Raw genomic sequence first — 18,374 nt, forward strand, 5'->3', positions numbered from 1 at the left:
CCGCCGGTATCCCGTCAGCCCGTCCGAGCCGGCTCCGCTCTCTCTCTCCCCGGTCGTCCCGCCTTCTCTATCCCGTCCTGCTCTGCGGCGCGGGGGCAAGATGGCTGCTGAGAAACAGGTTGCCGCAGGCGGCGGTGGTAGCAGCAGCGGCGGTAGCGGTGGTGGACGCGGTGCCGGAGGAGAGGAAAATAAAGAAAACGAACGGCCTTCAGCTGGATCGAAGGCAAACAAAGAATTCGGAGATAGCCTGAGTTTGGAGAGTATCCTACAGTAATCGGGCCTAAGTCTCAATGACTACGTGTCGATCTGGCGGGCCGGGGGCGGGAGAGGCGGCGGGTTGCGGCACGACCTGGGCAGGAGAGGCCGAAGGTTGCAATTTCTCTCGCTTCTACTTTTTGGCACTTAGAGTTTCAGGGTCTGGTTTTCGACTGGCCTTTCCTCGCATCTTCTTTGTCCTCCAGTCTGGGGAAAGTCCTGTTCTTTCAAGCGGCACCGGAATATTGGGCAGTTTCCTTCAGTTTCCCCGCAGTTGGCGGGCTGGTGATGGGGCTGACACTGGCCTCTCTGGTGAACTACTGTCTTGGCAACTGGGGCCACTGAACTGGGGAAAGGAAACTGCAGTCTTGACCTTTTGGCCTAATACTTCTGTCTGACAGCCGTCGGGGAATGGATAATAAAAATTACAGTTTGATGCTTTGGAAGTGGAGGCAAAGATTGAGTGTTGTAAGGGAAAGCTTATTGCCCATTTTGAATATAAATCATTGTAGATTGTTAACATTACTTGTATAGCTTTCTTAATAGGTCTGTAGACCTTTTATCTTGTTGAGAGTCGTTCAGATGAATCGGTTTCTAGTTTTCGTCAGAGTGTATCACAGTTGAGTGTTGATGACATTAGTTTGTGGCGTTTTGAAATGAATAAGTAGTGGAGAAAATGTAGGTGAATTTCTGAAATAATACATTTAGCTTGACATCTTAATACAGTAAAGTTTTCAGGAGATTGAAGTTTTACTTTTTGAACTGGTGGTATCCTTTCAAATGGATATTAGAATGCCTTGATTTTACTGCACACCTTATATCTGTTTGTCTCTTTTTAGTTATTGAAATAGTCCTTTTATTGTTCGGTGTTTTAAAATACATCTGTAAAGAAGCATTGAGGAAACTTTAAAAGAAAACTAAAATTGTAGACGAAGGTCGTTGGACTTCCTAAAGTTTGGGACATAATCTTAAAATATTTTAAGATTCTTAAAAAGGAGAGTTTGCTTAGGGCTCTTTCTTTTGAAAGAAAAACTAGTATTTTAATGCAAACTGTGGTCTGGTTTGGTTGGCATGTGCTCACCATAGGCACATGCAGCATCACAGCTGTTAAGGAAAGTCAGATCTGGCAGATGTAGGAGGTTATGCAAATAGAGGAGTAGTACACGTCATTTATAACCTGAATCTGCTAAAATGAGTAAAACATTGGGTCCAGGTGTAAATCACTGGGAACCACCCCAGATGGTAGTCAGTATTTAGAATCCAGCAGCTTTAAGCTGTTGGGTCTCATTAATCCTCAATGGCTAAAGATGCCCTCCTTTTTTAGTTTGAAAGTAGTAACAGTTCAGGCAGTCAACTTTTCTACATGCTTAGCCCTGGTCCTGTCCTATGATAAGATAGCTATTGAAAATGCTTACCAGAGATTTCACTAATGTACTAAGTATTTCAGAAATGTTTAATGTGCTGTGATTTGATGCAAATGTAGACTAATAGTACTAATATAGATGAATGTTTTGATTTGTTTGGATTCTTGGCACTGTAAGCTTTTCCTTAATCTTGGCTCTAGTTCTTCAGATTATTAAGGAATCCCAGCAGCAGCATGGTCTACGGCATGGAGATTTTCAGAGGTACAGGTTAGTATCATGTGCAAGATATGTACAAATCTCTGTGGAATTTTCAAATTTGGTTTGCTTTTTTACTATCCTACTTATTCTGCTGTACCAGAAAGGATACCTAGAAAGTCTAGTTCTTAGCTTGTATTGAATTCTCAAGATGATACTTAATTTTCAAATTTAAAAGGAGCCAATCTTTTTATCCATTTTGTCTCACAATATTGCAGATACATTGGAGGCTTCTGCTGAAAATAACAGTTATGGTAATCTTTTTTTTTTTTTTTAAACTTAACCATATTATAGAATCTGGGTTACATTCCAGCTGTTGGCAATCACTGTTCTGATTTCCGTTGTTATAGTTGTGCTTTTTTTCAGAACATAGCCTTTTGTGTCTAGATTCTCTCACCTAACGTACTGCTCAGTAGTATTCCATTGCAGGGATGAATCGCAGTCTGCTTTCGTTCCCCAATTGAACGGCTGTTGGTTGACTCCGATTTTTGTTTTTGTTTTTTCTAGTTATTATTAATTGTTTTCAATGTTACGTTTTTAATTAGATTTTTTGGTGGTAAAATATTCATAACATAAAAATAACTTTGATGTGTACCTTTTAGTACGTTTTTATATCTTTTAGTACATAAATATATTTGTATGTATGTGCCTACCAGGTAGTATTTTTGTTCTTCTAGTCTCTTTCTATGCATTTTTTTCATAAGTTTGCTCACATTGTATGTACGACTTTGTATTCTGCTTTTTTGCCGAACGTTATATGGTATGTATTTCTCCATGCCTATAAAAATGTTCCATACACGTGATTTTTATTAGTTGCATTATAACTCAATATAAGCATACCATAATTTATTTACCTATTCCCCCGAGTTGGTTATTTATATCATAGCCAGTTTTGTAGGTTTAAAAATATTGTTCCTGTGAATCTCTGTTCATACCTCTTTGTATTTCTGATCATTTCTTTAGAATAGAGTAGTATAGAAATAGACTGTCAGTTCAGGGAGTATGAACATTTTTAAGGATCTTGATAAATGTATCCATATTGCCAGAAAATTTTTACCGATTTATATTTCTACTCATAATGTGTGAGTGTCCCATTTGATTTTTATGTGAAAGGGTAACTGATAATTAAAGCATAATTATGAATCGAGGGAAAAGATCTGGTTCATAGATTCGGTCAGACTATTATTTCTTCTTTTTAATAACCTGTGCTCTGGTAGCTTTTTTATTTTTAATATATTTATTTATTTATGGCTGTGTTGGGTCTTCGTTGCCGCACTCGGGCTTTCTCTGGTTGCAGCAAGCGGGAGCTACTCTGCTTTGAGGTGCATGGGCTTCTCATTGCGGTGGCTTCTCTTGTTGCGGAGCACAGGCTCTAGTCACGTGGGCTTCAGTAGTTGCAGCACGTGGGCTCAGTAGTTGTGGCTCATGGGCTCTAGAGTGCAGGCTCAGTGGTTGTGGCACACGGGCTTAGTTGCTCCACGGCATGTGGGATCTTCCCGGAGCAGGGCTCGAACCCGTGTCCCCTGCATTGGGAGGCGGATTCTTAACCACTGCGCCACCAGGGAAGTCCGCTCTGGTAGCTTTAAGACTGAGATTTTGAAGTACCATTTAATATCATTTTGTATTGTAAATTTTATGCTATATTATTTGATTAAGGGTGGTAAAATTTTCCATGTACTTTTACACAATTTAGTCAAAATACATTTATTGGACATCTATATGTTAGGCACTGTGCTATGACGTTGGGGGAAACTTGAAAATAAAATCATCTTTGCACTAAAGGAGTTTATGTTAGTGAGATAGGCATAATAAGAACATAATATAATGCTCTCATATTGTAGTAGAAGTAAGAATAAAAAGTTGCATGAGTACAGAAGAGGGAGGCTTGGCATAGAGGTGATGTTTATAGTTTTCTTATTGATATCCTAATTAACCTCCTCATTTTTCTTCAGATACGCTTGCAGTTTCTCTCTCCACGTCTTCATTGTCATCACGGTCTCCCTCAGGATGCCCCTTCTTCCCTTTTACATCCATCAGAATCCTGCTCATTCTTTCAAAACCCACCATAAGTCCACTCCAGCAAAGTGGGTTAGCAAGAAGAGAATGATTACTTGTGTCCTATACGTTCAGTTTGACATTGGCCTTGTTTTTTTGGTTGCCATTTTATCTGCATGATTCTCTCCAACTAGCGTATGGGTTCTTTGAGAATGGGTACTGTGTCCTCGTCTCTTCATGTTTTCTGTGATACCAGTCATATTGCTCGCAAGTTTCCATTCAATAAATGTTTGCAAGAGGATGGTGGTATCTATAGCAACCATAAGTAGAATACCCCGAAATTTTTTTTTTTTTTTTTTTTTTTTTTTTTGCGGTACGCGGGCCTCTCACTGTTGTGGCCTTTCCCGTCACGGAGCGCAGGCCCAGCAGCCATGGCTCACGGGTCCAGCCGCTCCGCGGCATGTGGGATCTTCCCGGACCGGGGCACGAACCCGTGTCCCCTGCATCGGCAGGCGGACTCTCAACCACTGCGCCACCAGGGAAGCCCTACCCCGAACTTTTGACCTTACCTTATTGTAGAATTTACTATTGAAAGTATTATCAGCTTGGCCGAATGATTTTTGGTTGTGGTTTCCTACAGAGGCTACTGTTCCCGTAGACAAAGACGTCTTCGGAAAACACTCAACTTCAAGATGGGGAACAGACACAAATTCACAGGGAAAAAAGTAACTGAAGATCTTCTGACTGATAACAGGTATTGACTGCTCAGTGCTAAGTGCTGAATGCATCTTGCTAATACAGTTATTGAACAATTACAGCGTGACAGGTGTTGTGTCAGACTCTTAGTTATTTCACGTGATCCTGTGGAATAGACATCTTTACTACTCCTGTGTTATAAGATGAGGAGACTGAGCCTCAGAGAGACTCTCTAACTTGTTCAGGAACTATGGTAGAATGGTAAACGTTGAAGTCAGCGATTAGACTCTAACTGGTTATTAGGTAAGGTTTCTAGAACGCAAGTTTCAGTGTATGAGTACTTAACTTAAATCATTATGTCTTAAGCTAAATCTGGCCATGTGTAAATTATTACAGAAGAATTTTGTATTTCAGTGCTGAATACATTCATGCTTAACGTGACAGGATTACTCTATGAAAGCAATATGTATTAAAAGTCTATGGGTCAGTTGCTCAGACTTTGACCTGTGGGCCAAAATGGTCTTCCTGCCACCTGTTTATTGTAAATAAGTTGGAACACAGCTACACCATTTATTTATATATTGCTTACAGCTGCTTTTGTGCTATAGTGGCAGAGTAGTTATGACAGAGACCATATGGCCTATAAAGCCTAAAATACTTACTGTTGGGCCCTTTATGAAAAAAGTTTGCTGCCCCCTGGTCCAGTATGTGGCCAGAACTGGGTTAGACACCATATTGGATATAGAAGAGTTGGGGAGGCATAGTTATTGAACCTCATTGACTCTGATATTGTTGAGAGATATTGGTTGAGTACAGAACAGGGAACACTACAAGATAGCAAAACTGCTATATTGTGTGTCATTTACTCATAAGAATTCTGAAGTCTTGGAAGGGAGAAGTTAGTTTGGGGGTTCTTGATGGGGAAGCCAGGAAGCCTGCATGGAGGAGGCTGGACCTTTAAGGGTTTGTGAGAGGAAAAGACATTCTGTGTTCGGGGAAACAGCATGCCATGGTGTCTTTGAATGCAGTGTAGGAACTGTAATGCTCTGGGCAGTTGTTAGTTACTGCTCAGGCAGCGAAGAGGCTCGGAGCTTGATGGATGAGGCACAGTCAGAAAACTAGAGCATGATGGGATGAAGCAGGATGGATTGATTAAATCCTGTGAGATCAAGTTAGGAAGAGTCTGTTATAACAGTGAGACCAGGCTAAGCTGCAGTTAAAGGAAGATTAATCAAGGCAATAGTTTAAAGAAAGATTCACCATAATAATAATAAAGTAGCTAACTTATATAGCAGTTAGTAAGTGCCAGGCTCTGGTCTAAGTGTGTTATATGTATCACTGCATGGGCGAGTGAAGCACAGAAAGGTTAGTATTTTGCCCAAAGTCACACAGCTAGCGAGTGGTGGCACTGAGATTCCAATCCAGGCTCTTAACCACTTCAGTATACTGCCTCTGTGCCCAGCGAAAGAAACCATCAACGAAAGGAACAGGCAGCCTATTAAATGGGAGAAGATACTTCCAAATGGTATTTCCGATGAGGGGTTAATATCCAAAATATATAAAGAACTCATACAACTCAATATCAAAAAAACAAACAGTTCGATTAAAAAACGGGCAGAGGATCTGAATAGAAATTTTTCCAAGGAAGTTATACAGATGGCCGTCAGGCACCTGAAAAGATGCCCCACATCACTAGTCGTCAGGGAAATGCAAGTCAGAACCACCATGAGGTATCACCTCACACCTGTCAGAATAGCTGTCATCAAAAAGACAAGAAATAACAAGTGTTGGTGAGGATGTGGAGAGAAGGGAGCCCTCGGGCACTGTCGGTGGGAATGTAAATTGGTGCGCTCACCATGGAAAACAGTACAGAGGTTCCTCCAAAAATTAAAAATAGAACTATATGACTCAGCAATTCCACTTCTGGGTATTAATCGGAAAAAAAACCCCAAAAAAACACGAATTAAAAAAGATATGCACGCCAGCGTTTATTGTGTAGCATTGTTTACAATAGCTAAGAAGTGGAAGCAGCCTAAGTGTCCACTGATAGATAACAGATGCAGAAGGTTTTATATCTAAATCTATGTCTATGTCTATATTTATATGTATATTTAAACCAGAGCTCAGAAACAAAAGGGATGCCAACTTCATCTTGTAAAAGCAAGATCAGGTTACATATATGTGACTCAGCCATAAAAAAGAATGAAATCTTGCCATTTGCGGCAACATGGATGGATGTAGAGAGTATTATGCTAAGTGAAATTAGAGGAAGACAAATACTGTATGATCTCACTTATATGTGGAATCTGAAAAACAAATGAACAAACAAAACAGACTTGTAGAGAACAAGCTGGTGGTTGCCAGAGGGGAGAGAAGTGGGAAGGGGTGGGTGAAATAGGGGAAGGGGATTAAGAAGTACAAACTTCCAGTTACACAATAGAGTCACAGGGATATAATGCACAGCATAGGGAATACAGTCAATAATATAGTAATACCTTTGTATAGTGACAGATGGTGACTAGACTTCCGGGGGTGATCATTTCATAATGTATAAAAATATCGGATCTCTGTGTGGTACACCTGAAACTAATATAATATTTTAAGTCAGCTATACTTCAATTTAAAAAAATACACACACACACACACACACACATATGTATGTATACACTGCTTCTCAAGACTTGGTTTCTAACTGAGTTGGGATGGAGGAGATGTGATTCAAAGATGAGGCCAGATTATGTGCCTAGACTGCCTCTATTTGTTAAATTTGGAGGGGTAAGTCTGGGTTTGCCAAGTTTGAGGCGATAGCAGGCTTTTCAATGAGATGTGTCTCATAGGTGGTTAGAAACCTATCAGAGATGCTGATTTGGGAGCCACGGTTGATACTGAAGAGCAGCTCTAAGGAGGAAAGCAAGGGAGAGCATAGGGAAAAGTTGAGAGGCCAAAGGTTGCACGTCAGAGAATATCTGAGTCTGGTGCTCCTGGCCTTTGCTGTTCAGTTAGCCCATTCTGTCTCTGGTTTAGATATTTGCTTCTGGTTCTGATGGATGCTGAGAGAGCCTGGAGCTATGCCATGCAGCTCAAACAGGAAGCCAACACTGAACCCCGAAAACGGTTCCACTTGTTATCTCGCCTACGCAAAGCTGTGAAGCATGCGGAGGAGTTGGAACGCTTGTGTGAGAGCAATCGTGTGGACGCCAAGACCAAGTTGGAGGCTCAGGTTAGTGTCTCAACATCAGTTTTGCTTTATTGTGGAGATTAGAGACGTAAACAGAACAGAGTTTCTTACATTATATGTTGGTAGTCAGGAGAGGAAAAAACCTAATCTTGCTTTTAAAAGGTGAAGTTGGCTCTTGTTTTTGTTTTTGAGCTCTTGGTTTTTAACAATTAGCTCTAACTTTTAAGAAAGCCCATGCTAGGGCTTCCCTGGTGGCGCAGTGGTTGAGAGTCCGCCTGCCGATGCAGGGGACACGGGTTCGTGCCCCGGTCCGGGAAGATCCCACAAGCCGCAGAGCGGCTAGGCCCGTGAGCCATGGCCGCTCAGCCTGCGCATCTAGAGCCTGTGCTCCGCAATGGGAGAGGCCACAACAGTGAGAGGCCTGCGTACCGCAAAAAAAAAAAAAAGCCCATGCTTCTTTTGATATGTGCATGGAGAACTTGTATCTGGGAAGTTCACAAAACAAGAATTTTTTTCTTAATGAATGTTTGAAAAGAGGTGAAAGATATTTCAACTTTTGATGCTTATGTTATGGCCCAGAAGCGGGTTGTTAAATAAAATGAAGGGAACAAATTTCCTTTATTTTGAAGTTCTTTCCGAGGAAGTAAAATGAATCATAAAATACCTATGTATCACATTTTATTAGTGAAATAAATTTTTTTCTTTTAGAATCAACCTGAATATCTCTGTATTCTTGATACCAAAGTTCGAAGCAGGGAGAGGAGATTGGGCTGTCTGGTTGTCGGGTGTTGAAGCAGTTTCTCTTTTCCCGTCACCTTACAGGCTTACACAGCTTACCTCTCAGGAATGCTGCGGTTTGAACATCAAGAATGGAAAGCCGCCATTGAGGCTTTTAACAAATGCAAGTAAGTCCTCTGGTCCATAGGCTGTGACCAGTTTTGACGATAGTCACATTCAAGCTGTAGATCAGCTAATGCTTGTTTCTGTGAAAGTTATTACAATTTCTTTCTTTTTTTTCTTCTCTTTAGAAATGTTGATTCTTCTCTTTCAGCCTCAGAACGTGCCAGTTCTGGTAGTTGGTCTGTGTTCCTTGTGAGTTTATTTTCTTAAAGTGAGGCTGCTGTGAACCGTGATGTTTCTTTCCTCACAGGACTATCTATGAGAAGCTGGCCAGCGCTTTCACAGAAGAGCAGGCTGTGCTGTACAACCAGCGTGTGGAGGAGATCTCGCCCAACATCCGCTACTGTGCATATAACATCGGTGAGCGGGCTGCGTGGGGCGTCGACAGGTGGTTTGGTGGTCGTTCATCTCAGAGAGCCTAGAGAATTTCCTTAACTTTCTTCCCTTTCCCTTGCTTCCATCTTTGGCCTGGGTTTTGGTTGATGAAAAAAGTAGAATTGTCGGAGTTAGCCCTGCTTGAAATCCAGAAGGGAATTCCATTGCTTCGGTTTTGGCCCTGCCATCTTCCTTACTCACCAAGAGCTTTGTGAAAGGACTTGGGAGGCCTTGAAATGTGCTTATGGAGGGAGAAGAGCTTGGAGTTGAATCTAGTGGTTCTCGAGGGAACAGCCAACTCCCTCGAGGATTTTCCACTCAATATCTCTCTCTTTCTCAGGGGACCAGTCAGCTATCAATGAACTCATGCAGATGAGATTGAGGTCTGGGGGCACTGAGGGTCTCCTGGCTGAAAAATTGGAGGTAATCTAGTATGCACATTTTTGTGAAAAGTCTTTGGTTTGAAAAAAGTCCAGTAAAAGAAGTAATCCATAATCCTGCCATCCAAGGATAATTGCTGTCAATATATGCATATTTATATCTATTTTTAACAAAAACTATTTTCACCTAATATTTTAAAGTGTTCAACTTTCTTACTTTGGTACTCATAGAAAAAGTAGGAAATATAAAGGACTGGGAAAGATTGGGGGAAAAAAAATAGAATCATTTAGGGGCTTCCCTTGTGGCACAGTGGTTGAGAATCCGCCTGCCAGCGCAGGGGACGTGGGTTCGAGCCCTGGTCTGGGAAGATCCCACATGCTGTGGAGCAACTAAGCCTGTGCGCCATAACTGCTGAGCCTGTGCTCTGGAGCCCGCGTGCCGCAGCTGCTGAGGCCCACACGCCTAGAGCCCGTGCTCCGCCACAAGAGAAGCCACTGCAATGAGAAGCCCGCGCACTGCAATGAACAGTAGCCCCCGCTCACCACAACTAGAGAAAGCCCCCTCACAGCAACAAAGACCCAACACAGCCAAAAATAAAAAATAAAATAAATTAAAAAAAAAAATAGAATCACGTGGGTTACCACCCAGAGGTAACCACTGTTAATGATATGATGAATATCTTGTAAACTTTTCTTTTTAATTTATTTACGTATGTATGTATGTATGTATGTATGGCTGCTTTGGGTCTTTACTACTGCATGCGGGCTTTCCCTAGTTGTGGCGAGTGGGGGCTACTCTTCACTGTGGTGCGCAGGCTTCTCACTGAGGTGGCTTCTCTAGTTGCGGAGCACGGGCTCTAGTCATTCTGGCTTCAGTAGTTGTGGCTCGTGGGCTCTAGAGCGCCGGCTCAGTAGTTGTGGGGCACGGGCTTAGTTGCTCCGCGGCATGTGGGATCTTCCCAGGCTAGGGCTTGAACCCATGTCCCCTGCATTGGCAGGCAGATTCTTAACCACTGCACCACCAGGGAAGTCCCGCAAACTTGTATATGTAGAGAAAAAGGTATATGCTTTAAAAATAGAATCTCAGTATACACTGTTTAGTAACGTGCTTCTTAAATTTAATGTCACGTGCATTTTTTCCACTTCAGTAAATACATTTCTGTACATCTTTTGATGACCGCATGGTATTCCATTGTGGTACATGTTTTATTTGAGCACTCATTATTGTTAATTGTTTGAAGTGGTAACTGGTATTACCATGAATATCTGTGTCCCCAGGTTTTGTATACATTCTTAGTTATTTCCTTCGGATAAATTTGTAAAAGTGGAATTGAATGTTTTGGAAGCTTTTGATACATATTGACAAATACTTTTAGTAAGTTTCTACTAATTTACATCTCTGCTTGGCGATGCTTTTCTCCTTACACCCTTGCCAAAACTTAGTGCTGCTCTTGTTAGCCTTCTATCGTGTCCTTGTAATATTGGAGTTTCTATAAACTAAGAAATATGCCAGGGAGGAATTTAAATACAAATTTGTATATACTCTATAAGCTGTAATATGTTAGTTTTAGAAAGAGACAAATGATAGTTTCCACTGATTTTCACCTTGATCACTCATATCCACAGTTAAAGCTTTAACTTTTTAAAACTACCTTCCAGGCCTTGATCACTCAGACTCGAGCCAAGCAGGCAGCCACCATGAGTGAAGTGGAATGGAGAGGCAGAACGGTCCCGGTGAAGATCGACAAAGTGAGGATCTTTTTACTGGGATTGGCCGACAATGAGGCAGCCATCGCCCAGGTAAGGAGCAAGGACCTATTCTGTTCTCTTCTGTGTGTGTCTGGAGGTTGTCCTTGTGTGTATAACATGTAGTGTTTTGTTGCTGCTTGGGATTTGGTAACAGTCTCAAGATGGACCCTCCTGAATAAAATTATTTTGAAAGCTGAGTGTATCAAGGAGTTCTTACGTTTGGAGGGCAAAGAAATTGACAGCGACAGGCTTCAGTAAAAATGGGAGCACCGAGGGTCTGCTTAAAGTCAGGGGTTACATTCGGCCCAGCAGGTGGTACAGCAGCATGACTGTTCTGTCCCTTGTGTCTGTCTGACCTCTTGTCCTAGCCTTCTAGCCCTAAAGGGCCACCTCTTGTTCCTGGGCCCTTTAAAGACAGCTAAACCAGAACATCTTGTTTTATGTATGGTATATATGCAGTATTCATGCAAAGCCATACTATCTGATGCTCCTTCTGAGATCATTCTTACCTGTTTGTGGGTGTGAACAACCAAATGAGTTCCAAAAGATGAGAGATCCTGGTGGTCTTGGTTTGTATGAAGTAGGCAGTGATTGAGGCATTTTTTTAGAGCTCCTTCTCCATATTAGGTGAAGAACGTCTGAGAAAAAACCAGGCTGCTCCCTGTGTCTCCAGCCTCAGCAGGGACCAGTGGCATTTCATGAGACTTCACAGCAAGCTCCTGCACCTGGAGTGGTATCTGTATGAGGTGCTTTCTTAGTTGTGCTGATGAGTTGTCTTAAGCACCCAAACCTTTCAGTGACTTGTTCCAAAATCGCTCCTTTGGGTTGGGGACAGCTTTCAACAATTGAAGGATTTCTTTGTGCCTTTTGTCTGTATTACATATTGCCCCTTATTTACCCTTTATTTCCTTGAAAGACAGAAGACTAGAACAGTACCAGAAAGTTGAGTTTTCATTAATCTAAAAGACTAAACTTTTTCTGAGAACATTTCATTGGCATTTAGGGTATCGAGGTCTCTCTTCTGGACTAGGGCTGATAGCAACCATTTAGATTATGCAACTGCGTTAACTCTTTTGTTTTAAAGCGATACATACTGGAAGAAAAGAACTGCTACAGTTCTGTGCCAGGCATCAGGCGGTGACAGTGGGGCAGAAATTCTGGATAGAATAGGGGGCAAGGGAGGTCAGTAGGGGCAAATAAAATAGGGACTCCTTAGGAATGGGGCCACAGACATACATCAGACAAAGGGCAAGAAAAGATAACATTTATTAAGTAACTTTAAAAAGTTGTTCATGCTTAACATTTATAAAATATAAATTTTTAAAAAATTTTCTTTATTTATTTTGGCTGTGCCATGTCTTAGTTGTGGCATGCAGGATCTTTAGTTGCATCATGTGGGCTTCTTAGTTGCGGCATGTGGGATCTAGTTCCCCAACCAGGGATCGAACCCGGGCCCCCTGCATTGGGAGTGTGGAGTCTTGCCCACTGGACCACCAGGGGAGTCCCAAAATATAAATGTTTTTAAGAAATCAACCTGACTTAAGAAAACAACCTGTGTTGAGGTGACTGACCATGACTTTCTCTAGTTGCGGCGAGCAGGGGCTACTCTTTGTTGCAGCGCGCCGGCTTCTCATTGCGGTGGCTTCTCTTTTTACAGAGCGTGGGCCCTAGAGTGCGCGGGCTTCAGTAGTTGTGTCATGCAGGCTCTAGAGTGCAGGCTCAGTAGTTGTGGTACACGGGCTTAGCTGCTCCGTGGCATGTGGGATCTTCCTGGACCAGGGATCGAACCCGTGTCCCCTGCATTAGCAGGCAGATTCTTGACCACTGCGCCACCAGGGAAGTCCTGTATGAGTTTTTAATTGTTATCCTGCAAGATACAGTGGTGTGTTTGAAGAGTGTATGAAATCGAAAGGGTTGGAAAGAACCGTATAGGGATAGTTTCAAATCTTTAAAGGCTGAAGCGGGAAAAATATTTGAAGCCTGTTAACGTAGTGAATTACATTGATTAATTTTCAGTGTTTAAGCCAACCTTGAATATCTGGGATAACCCACTTGGTTATAATATATTGTGCTTTTTATTTATATATTGCTGGATTTGGTTTGTTAATACTTTAAGAATTTTGCATCTGTTTTCATGAGAAAGAGTGGCCTATGATTTTCTTGTATGTAATGTCTTTTTTAGGGTTGGTGTCAGGGTTATGCATACTTAATAAAACAAATTTGGAGATGTTCCCTTCTTCTCTTTTTGTGAAAGAGTATGTAACACTGGTATTTTTTTTTTCCTTAAATGTTTGTTATAATTCACCAGTGATACCACTGGTCCTGGAGTTTTCTTTGTGGGAAGGTTCTTAAAATTTGTTTTTGCTTGTTTTAAACAAATACTATTCCTTTACAAGTTGTAGGGCTGTTCGGATTTCCTGTTTCATCTTGTGTCAGTTTGGATTTTATTTTTTTAAAGGAATTTATTAATTTCATGTAAATTGTTGATTTTACTGACATAGAGTTTACAATATTCCGTTATCATTTTAATGTTTGTAGAATCTTTTAAGTGCCTGGTTAATGTGCTTAATTTCTTTAAGCCCCTCCCAGCCATCTCTTAAAGGAGTGGGTGGTACTGGGTTTTCTTTGGGGCTTTCTTGGAGGTCAGTTGAGTGTCAAGAGATCAGATTGGATGTTAGTTTCTGTGGAAAGTCAAACATAATCATGGGAATGTTGATGTTCTAATGTCAGAGTGGGTCTGCAAGTAACACAAGTTCATCTCCTTTTTGCTTTTTGTTCATTCCCACCTGCTCAGTCAGATTCTTTAGAATGATAATGTGGTTTGGCAGGTATTCAGTTAATGATGTGAATGTGAATACAGTTATCTGTGGTTTTTAAGCATCTTACAGTACATTAGGATCACTTGAGTATCAGAGACCTTTAAATAATTTGGTAGATCAAACAAAATGTGTATTAATCCCAGGAATCCCATTAAGGTTTTAACATTAAAAGCGGGGTGGCAGGGGATGGATTGGGAGATTGGGATTGACATATATACACCATTGATACTAAGTATAAAATAGGTAACTAGTGAGAACCTACTGTATAGCACAGGGAACTCTATTCAATGCTCTGTGGTGACCTAAATGGGAAGGAAATCCAAAAAAGAGGGGGTATATGTATACGTAGAGCTGTTTCACTTTGCTGTACAGTAGAAACTAACACAACATTATAAAGCAATTATACTCCAATAAAAATTTTTTTAAAAAACAGTTACGTGCGTAATGTGCTATATCACACATATACCACCAGGTCAAGCCAGTAAATAAAGTAATTTAAGTGCAGTGTCAAATAAAGTTTAGTTAAATCCTGACATGTCAGGTCGAGCACTGTGGCTGATTACATATGTATTGAATTGAATGAACCGTGGGTTATTAAATGTGGGAAATGCCCTTTGGCCATTTGAGGCTAATCTCCAGAAGAACTACTTGCTCCTTGGGGCCACTATCAGATGATTTGCCTGTTCTCCTTATTGTATCGAGTTGTTCTCTGTCCTGGAAACCAAGCACTCTGCCTGAGAGACAAGAGCTTTTCATTGCATTGCCACCCTCTGGGAACTGGAATGCAGGAATTTGGTAGCCTCAGCTTCTTGCTTGCTTGTAGAGGTTTTTATGAGGTTTAAATACTAAAACTGCAGTTTACTGAAAAGCGTGGAAGGAAGAAATAATTCAGGGAGATAATATTAAGCTACAAAGACTGGAGCTGAGGCTTAACCAGCTGCCAAACTCCAGCTGCAGAATCCTTCCTTTCTTTAGCCAGGCTTTAGGTTCTCATGTCTTTAATGTTGTCTTTCTAATTTATTTCTGTTTTGCTTTGTTAGTCCTTGGTCCTACCTGAATTGTCACTGGTGGTGATTTGAGGGTGTAAGGCAGCTCTTGGGTGGGGTGAGGGGTGGGCAGCTTTAAAGTCTGCAGGTTTCATGATTCTTATCCTCAGGTTATGGGTAATGTTTTAGTGTTTGCCTGGAAGGGAGACCATTTCCCCTTTCCTCTAAAAAAAAAAAAAAAAAAAATCTATTTTTAAGTGAGGTTTGTATCCTCTTTTACTCAAGTCCCATGTGTTTTTCACTAGACCTCACTGGGCCGAGCGAGGCTTGGTTCCCATCCCCTTGGTTCTCCTGCGAGTGTGGTGGAGAATGTGGTCAAACTCGCCTTGTCTCTTAGTCACACCACCACCTTCCAGCAATTTTTGTAGACAAGCGAAAACCATCTGGGAGCTCTGTTTTAAAGAGCTGGGGGTCTCTACCTCAGGACACAAGCAGCTGGTTTTAGTCAGCGTTGAGACGTGGTTTGAGGCTGTGGAAAAGCACATCCGAGAGTGTTTGAAGTTTTATGAAAATGGATCTTGAGTTTGTTTATTAGGACTGAGTAACACATTACTTCTGGGCTTCAGGTTTCTCTCTGTCATAGGCACACCTGGGAAAGGTCCAAGCAGACCACAGATTCTTATGCAGGGAGTTTGCCCCTGTGTTTAGGAGCACGTTCTAGTTGGTTCGGTGGCAGACTTGAGACGTATGCATGTGGACTCTGAGGGACCCTCCCTCTGCATACGTGTAGAGAGGTGTTTCTTGTTCCACTGCCCCTTCAGAATTATCTTAGCCTCCAAGATAGGTTTATAGAATAAGCAGGTAAGTAGCAAAATCCGTTTCAGGCTTCCTGTTTGGAGACCTTTTGTCCAGCCCGGGAGAAGCGTGAGAAGTCCTGCTCCAGAGACTAGTGGTCTCCACGTCACTGTGCAGTGCCGCTGCCATTAGGAAAACACAATTGACTGAAGTCCTCCCCCTCAGATAGGCTTTTTCCTTCATTGCGGTTTAAGACTTTTGTAAGATTCCCAATGGAACTTAGAATTTTCTGGAAGCAGAGGGAAAATTTGCTTATGTTCAGTACCTTGATACAGAGGTTTCCTTATTCAAAGGGAACGAAGGTGATACGTGGCATTAAAGAGGTTTAGCATTTTCATTTTTTAATTTGAGCCGTTCCCTCCCTGTAGGAAAGGAGACAGATTCTGTGTAACTGGTAGAACCAAATTTACTTCTTTCTTACTTATACACCCGTTGCCCCGACTGCTGAACCCCACCCATCCTAAAAGGGTGTCGGTGGCCTGTTTGCCGGATTGCATGGTATCAAACTGATGCTGGAGTTTATCCTGCCTGCTCACGACACGGCTCTGGTATGTGTGTGGTTAGTGCCAGGTCTGTTCGCATATCTTATTCTACGGCTGCTCCGTTCCACAGGATCTGTACTTTGAAAAATTTGGCCAGTTTGATTAAATGATTATAAAGAATCTCGCTAACTTGAGATGCTTAATTAACAGTGTTTCGTGTGAGTGAGTTTCTCCAGCGCTGGGCTGTACTGTCCAGTACAGTAGCCACTTGAACACATACAGCTATTTAAATTAATTAAAATTTCAGATTGCTCAGCAGCCACATGTAGCTAACAACGACTACAGTGGACAGTGCGGATACATCGTTGTCACAGAACGTTCTAGTGGACGGCACTGCTCCAGGCGTCAGTGAGTTAATGGTGGCTGTGTTTGCCTTTGTAAGTTTATAGAACAGCTGTGCCCCTGCTTTGTTCCGAAGTTACTGAACAGCAGGAAAGTCGAGTAACTTATAAATAGAAAAGTATGTTCGATTTAGATTGGGTAATTTACAAGGCAGTTTTTTTCCACACTGGAAACTAGGAAAAACATAAGCGTTCTTAAGAGAAGAAAAGGTTTTTCTTTAAGCCCCTCCCAGCCATCTCTTAAAGGAGTGGGTGGTACTGGGTTTTCTTTGGGGCTTTCTTGGAGGTCAGTTGAGTGTCAAGAGATCAGACTGGATGTTAGTTTCTGTGGAAAGTCAAACATAATCATGGGAATGTTGATGTTCTAATGTCAGAGTGGGTCTGCAAGTAACACAAGTTCATCTCCTTTTTGCTTTTTGTTCATTCCCACCTGCTCAGTCAGATTCTTTAGAATGATAATGTGGTTTGGCAGGTATTCAGTTAATGAATCACTTTTTGCCTTATCCCAGCCGGCTGGCAGAGGGTTGACGCCCTATGCTTTGTCAACCTCATCTGCCCTAAAAATGTTCTCAGCATAGCCGTATGGAATATCTGAGGGCAGAATTTCTGTGGTGAGGAGAACCTCATATGACATTTAGGAGAAATATATTTTTGATTGGGTATTGATTAGTAATGTTTCTCACCTGCTTGGACTTAGAAGAAATCCAGTATGTGCAAGTCCATTGGGTTACATTTGTAAGGAAAAGAAACTTCTGTGCTGAGCCTCAGTGTGAGGTAGCAGTGCCCCAAATCTAGTCCATAAGGCCCCTCCCTCTAGGGAAGCCAGGTACAGGTCAGGAGCAGAGGTAGAAGAGTTGGAGGAGAATAGTAGAAAGTTCTATAAGAGAGGAAACATTAAAGCATCTGTTGCCTGACAGTTTAGATCAGTTATACAGATACTTTTTCAGTATGTTCACTTTATATTTATATATATATATATTCCTCATTTCCGTACAAATAAAGACTAAAACCATAAGTAGAATCGTATATGATAGAGAATATTAACAATTGAAATGATCTCCAATTCGGGCCATATTTTGGTTGATGTGTTTATTTGTGTCTAATGGGAGGAATCAAAGCGATGTTATGCCCTCCTCCCATCGGAGTGCTATGTCTTACTCAAAAGAAGGTCTTTTTACTGCCTTCTGCCTTTGTTTAGGCTGAAAGTGAAGAAACCAAGGAGCGTCTGTTTGAATCCATGCTCAGTGAGTGTCGGGACGCCATCCAGGCCGTTCGGGAAGAGCTCAAGCCGGATCAGGTAGGACTCTCAGCTGAGCCACGGGCTCTTGTTCTGGGCCGAGGTCCTCTTCAGTCTGTGTGTCGCATTCTCAGTGCATTGACTCTTAGCCACCGTTGTATTTAGGTGTGGTGATTGGCTAATGAACAACAGAAGCCTCTTCTGGGCTCCATCAGGTTGAGAAGTCCTTTTGTCTGTCCTGTTTCTCCTAATGGTTTCACGTATTACCTGTTAAGCTTTGATCTCAAATTCATATCTCCAGGTGGATTTCTCCAGTGCTCCCTTTCTCTAATAATATCAGTGTGATTCATTCAGGCATCTAGGCTGAAAACCTCAGAACCATTTTTGTCTCTGTATTCCCTGTCACCAAAAACCCTGTTTATTCTGCCTTTGTAATTTCTCTCTCCT

The 18,374-nt window shown here is 41.8% G+C and overlaps 1 protein-coding gene across 2 annotated transcripts; it reads left to right on the forward strand.

Moving 5' to 3' along the window:
* Window positions 1-68: 68 nt before the first annotated feature.
* SRP68 (signal recognition particle 68) lies at window positions 69-18,145 on the forward strand. Of its 2 annotated transcripts, none has more exons than XM_028499315.2 (9): window positions 69-260; window positions 1,820-1,886; window positions 4,510-4,623; window positions 7,590-7,785; window positions 8,566-8,648; window positions 8,894-9,003; window positions 9,359-9,441; window positions 11,058-11,198; window positions 17,889-18,145. In XM_028499315.2, exons 1-9 carry the CDS (start codon window positions 101-103, stop codon window positions 18,090-18,092), a joined length of 1,158 nt encoding a protein of 385 aa, XP_028355116.1. In that variant the 5' UTR covers window positions 69-100; the 3' UTR covers window positions 18,093-18,145. The 2 variants fall into 2 exon arrangements, with proteins under 2 accessions (XP_028355116.1, XP_028355117.1); XM_028499316.2 differs by lacking the exon at window positions 17,889-18,145 and adding an exon at window positions 11,775-12,331 and having other exon boundaries at window positions 70-260.
* The last annotated feature ends 229 nt before the right edge of the window (window positions 18,146-18,374 follow it).

The sequence above is a fragment of the Physeter macrocephalus genome, chromosome 14 (assembly GCF_002837175.3).
Source record: "Physeter macrocephalus isolate SW-GA chromosome 14, ASM283717v5, whole genome shotgun sequence".
In the NCBI taxonomy this organism is placed as follows: domain Eukaryota; kingdom Metazoa; phylum Chordata; class Mammalia; order Artiodactyla; family Physeteridae; genus Physeter; species Physeter macrocephalus.

Bases quoted from the DNA above. Each gene is read 5' to 3' on its own strand.
- SRP68 (XM_028499315.2), top strand. From the start codon at position 101: ATGGCTGCTGAGAAACAGGTTGCCGCAGGCGGCGGTGGTAGCAGCAGC. The intron at 4,624-7,589 runs GTATTGACTGCT...TCTCTGGTTTAG, and splicing joins GATCTTCTGACTGATAACAG to ATATTTGCTTCTGGTTCTGA. The intron at 11,199-17,888 runs GTAAGGAGCAAG...GCCTTTGTTTAG, and splicing joins ATGAGGCAGCCATCGCCCAG to GCTGAAAGTGAAGAAACCAA.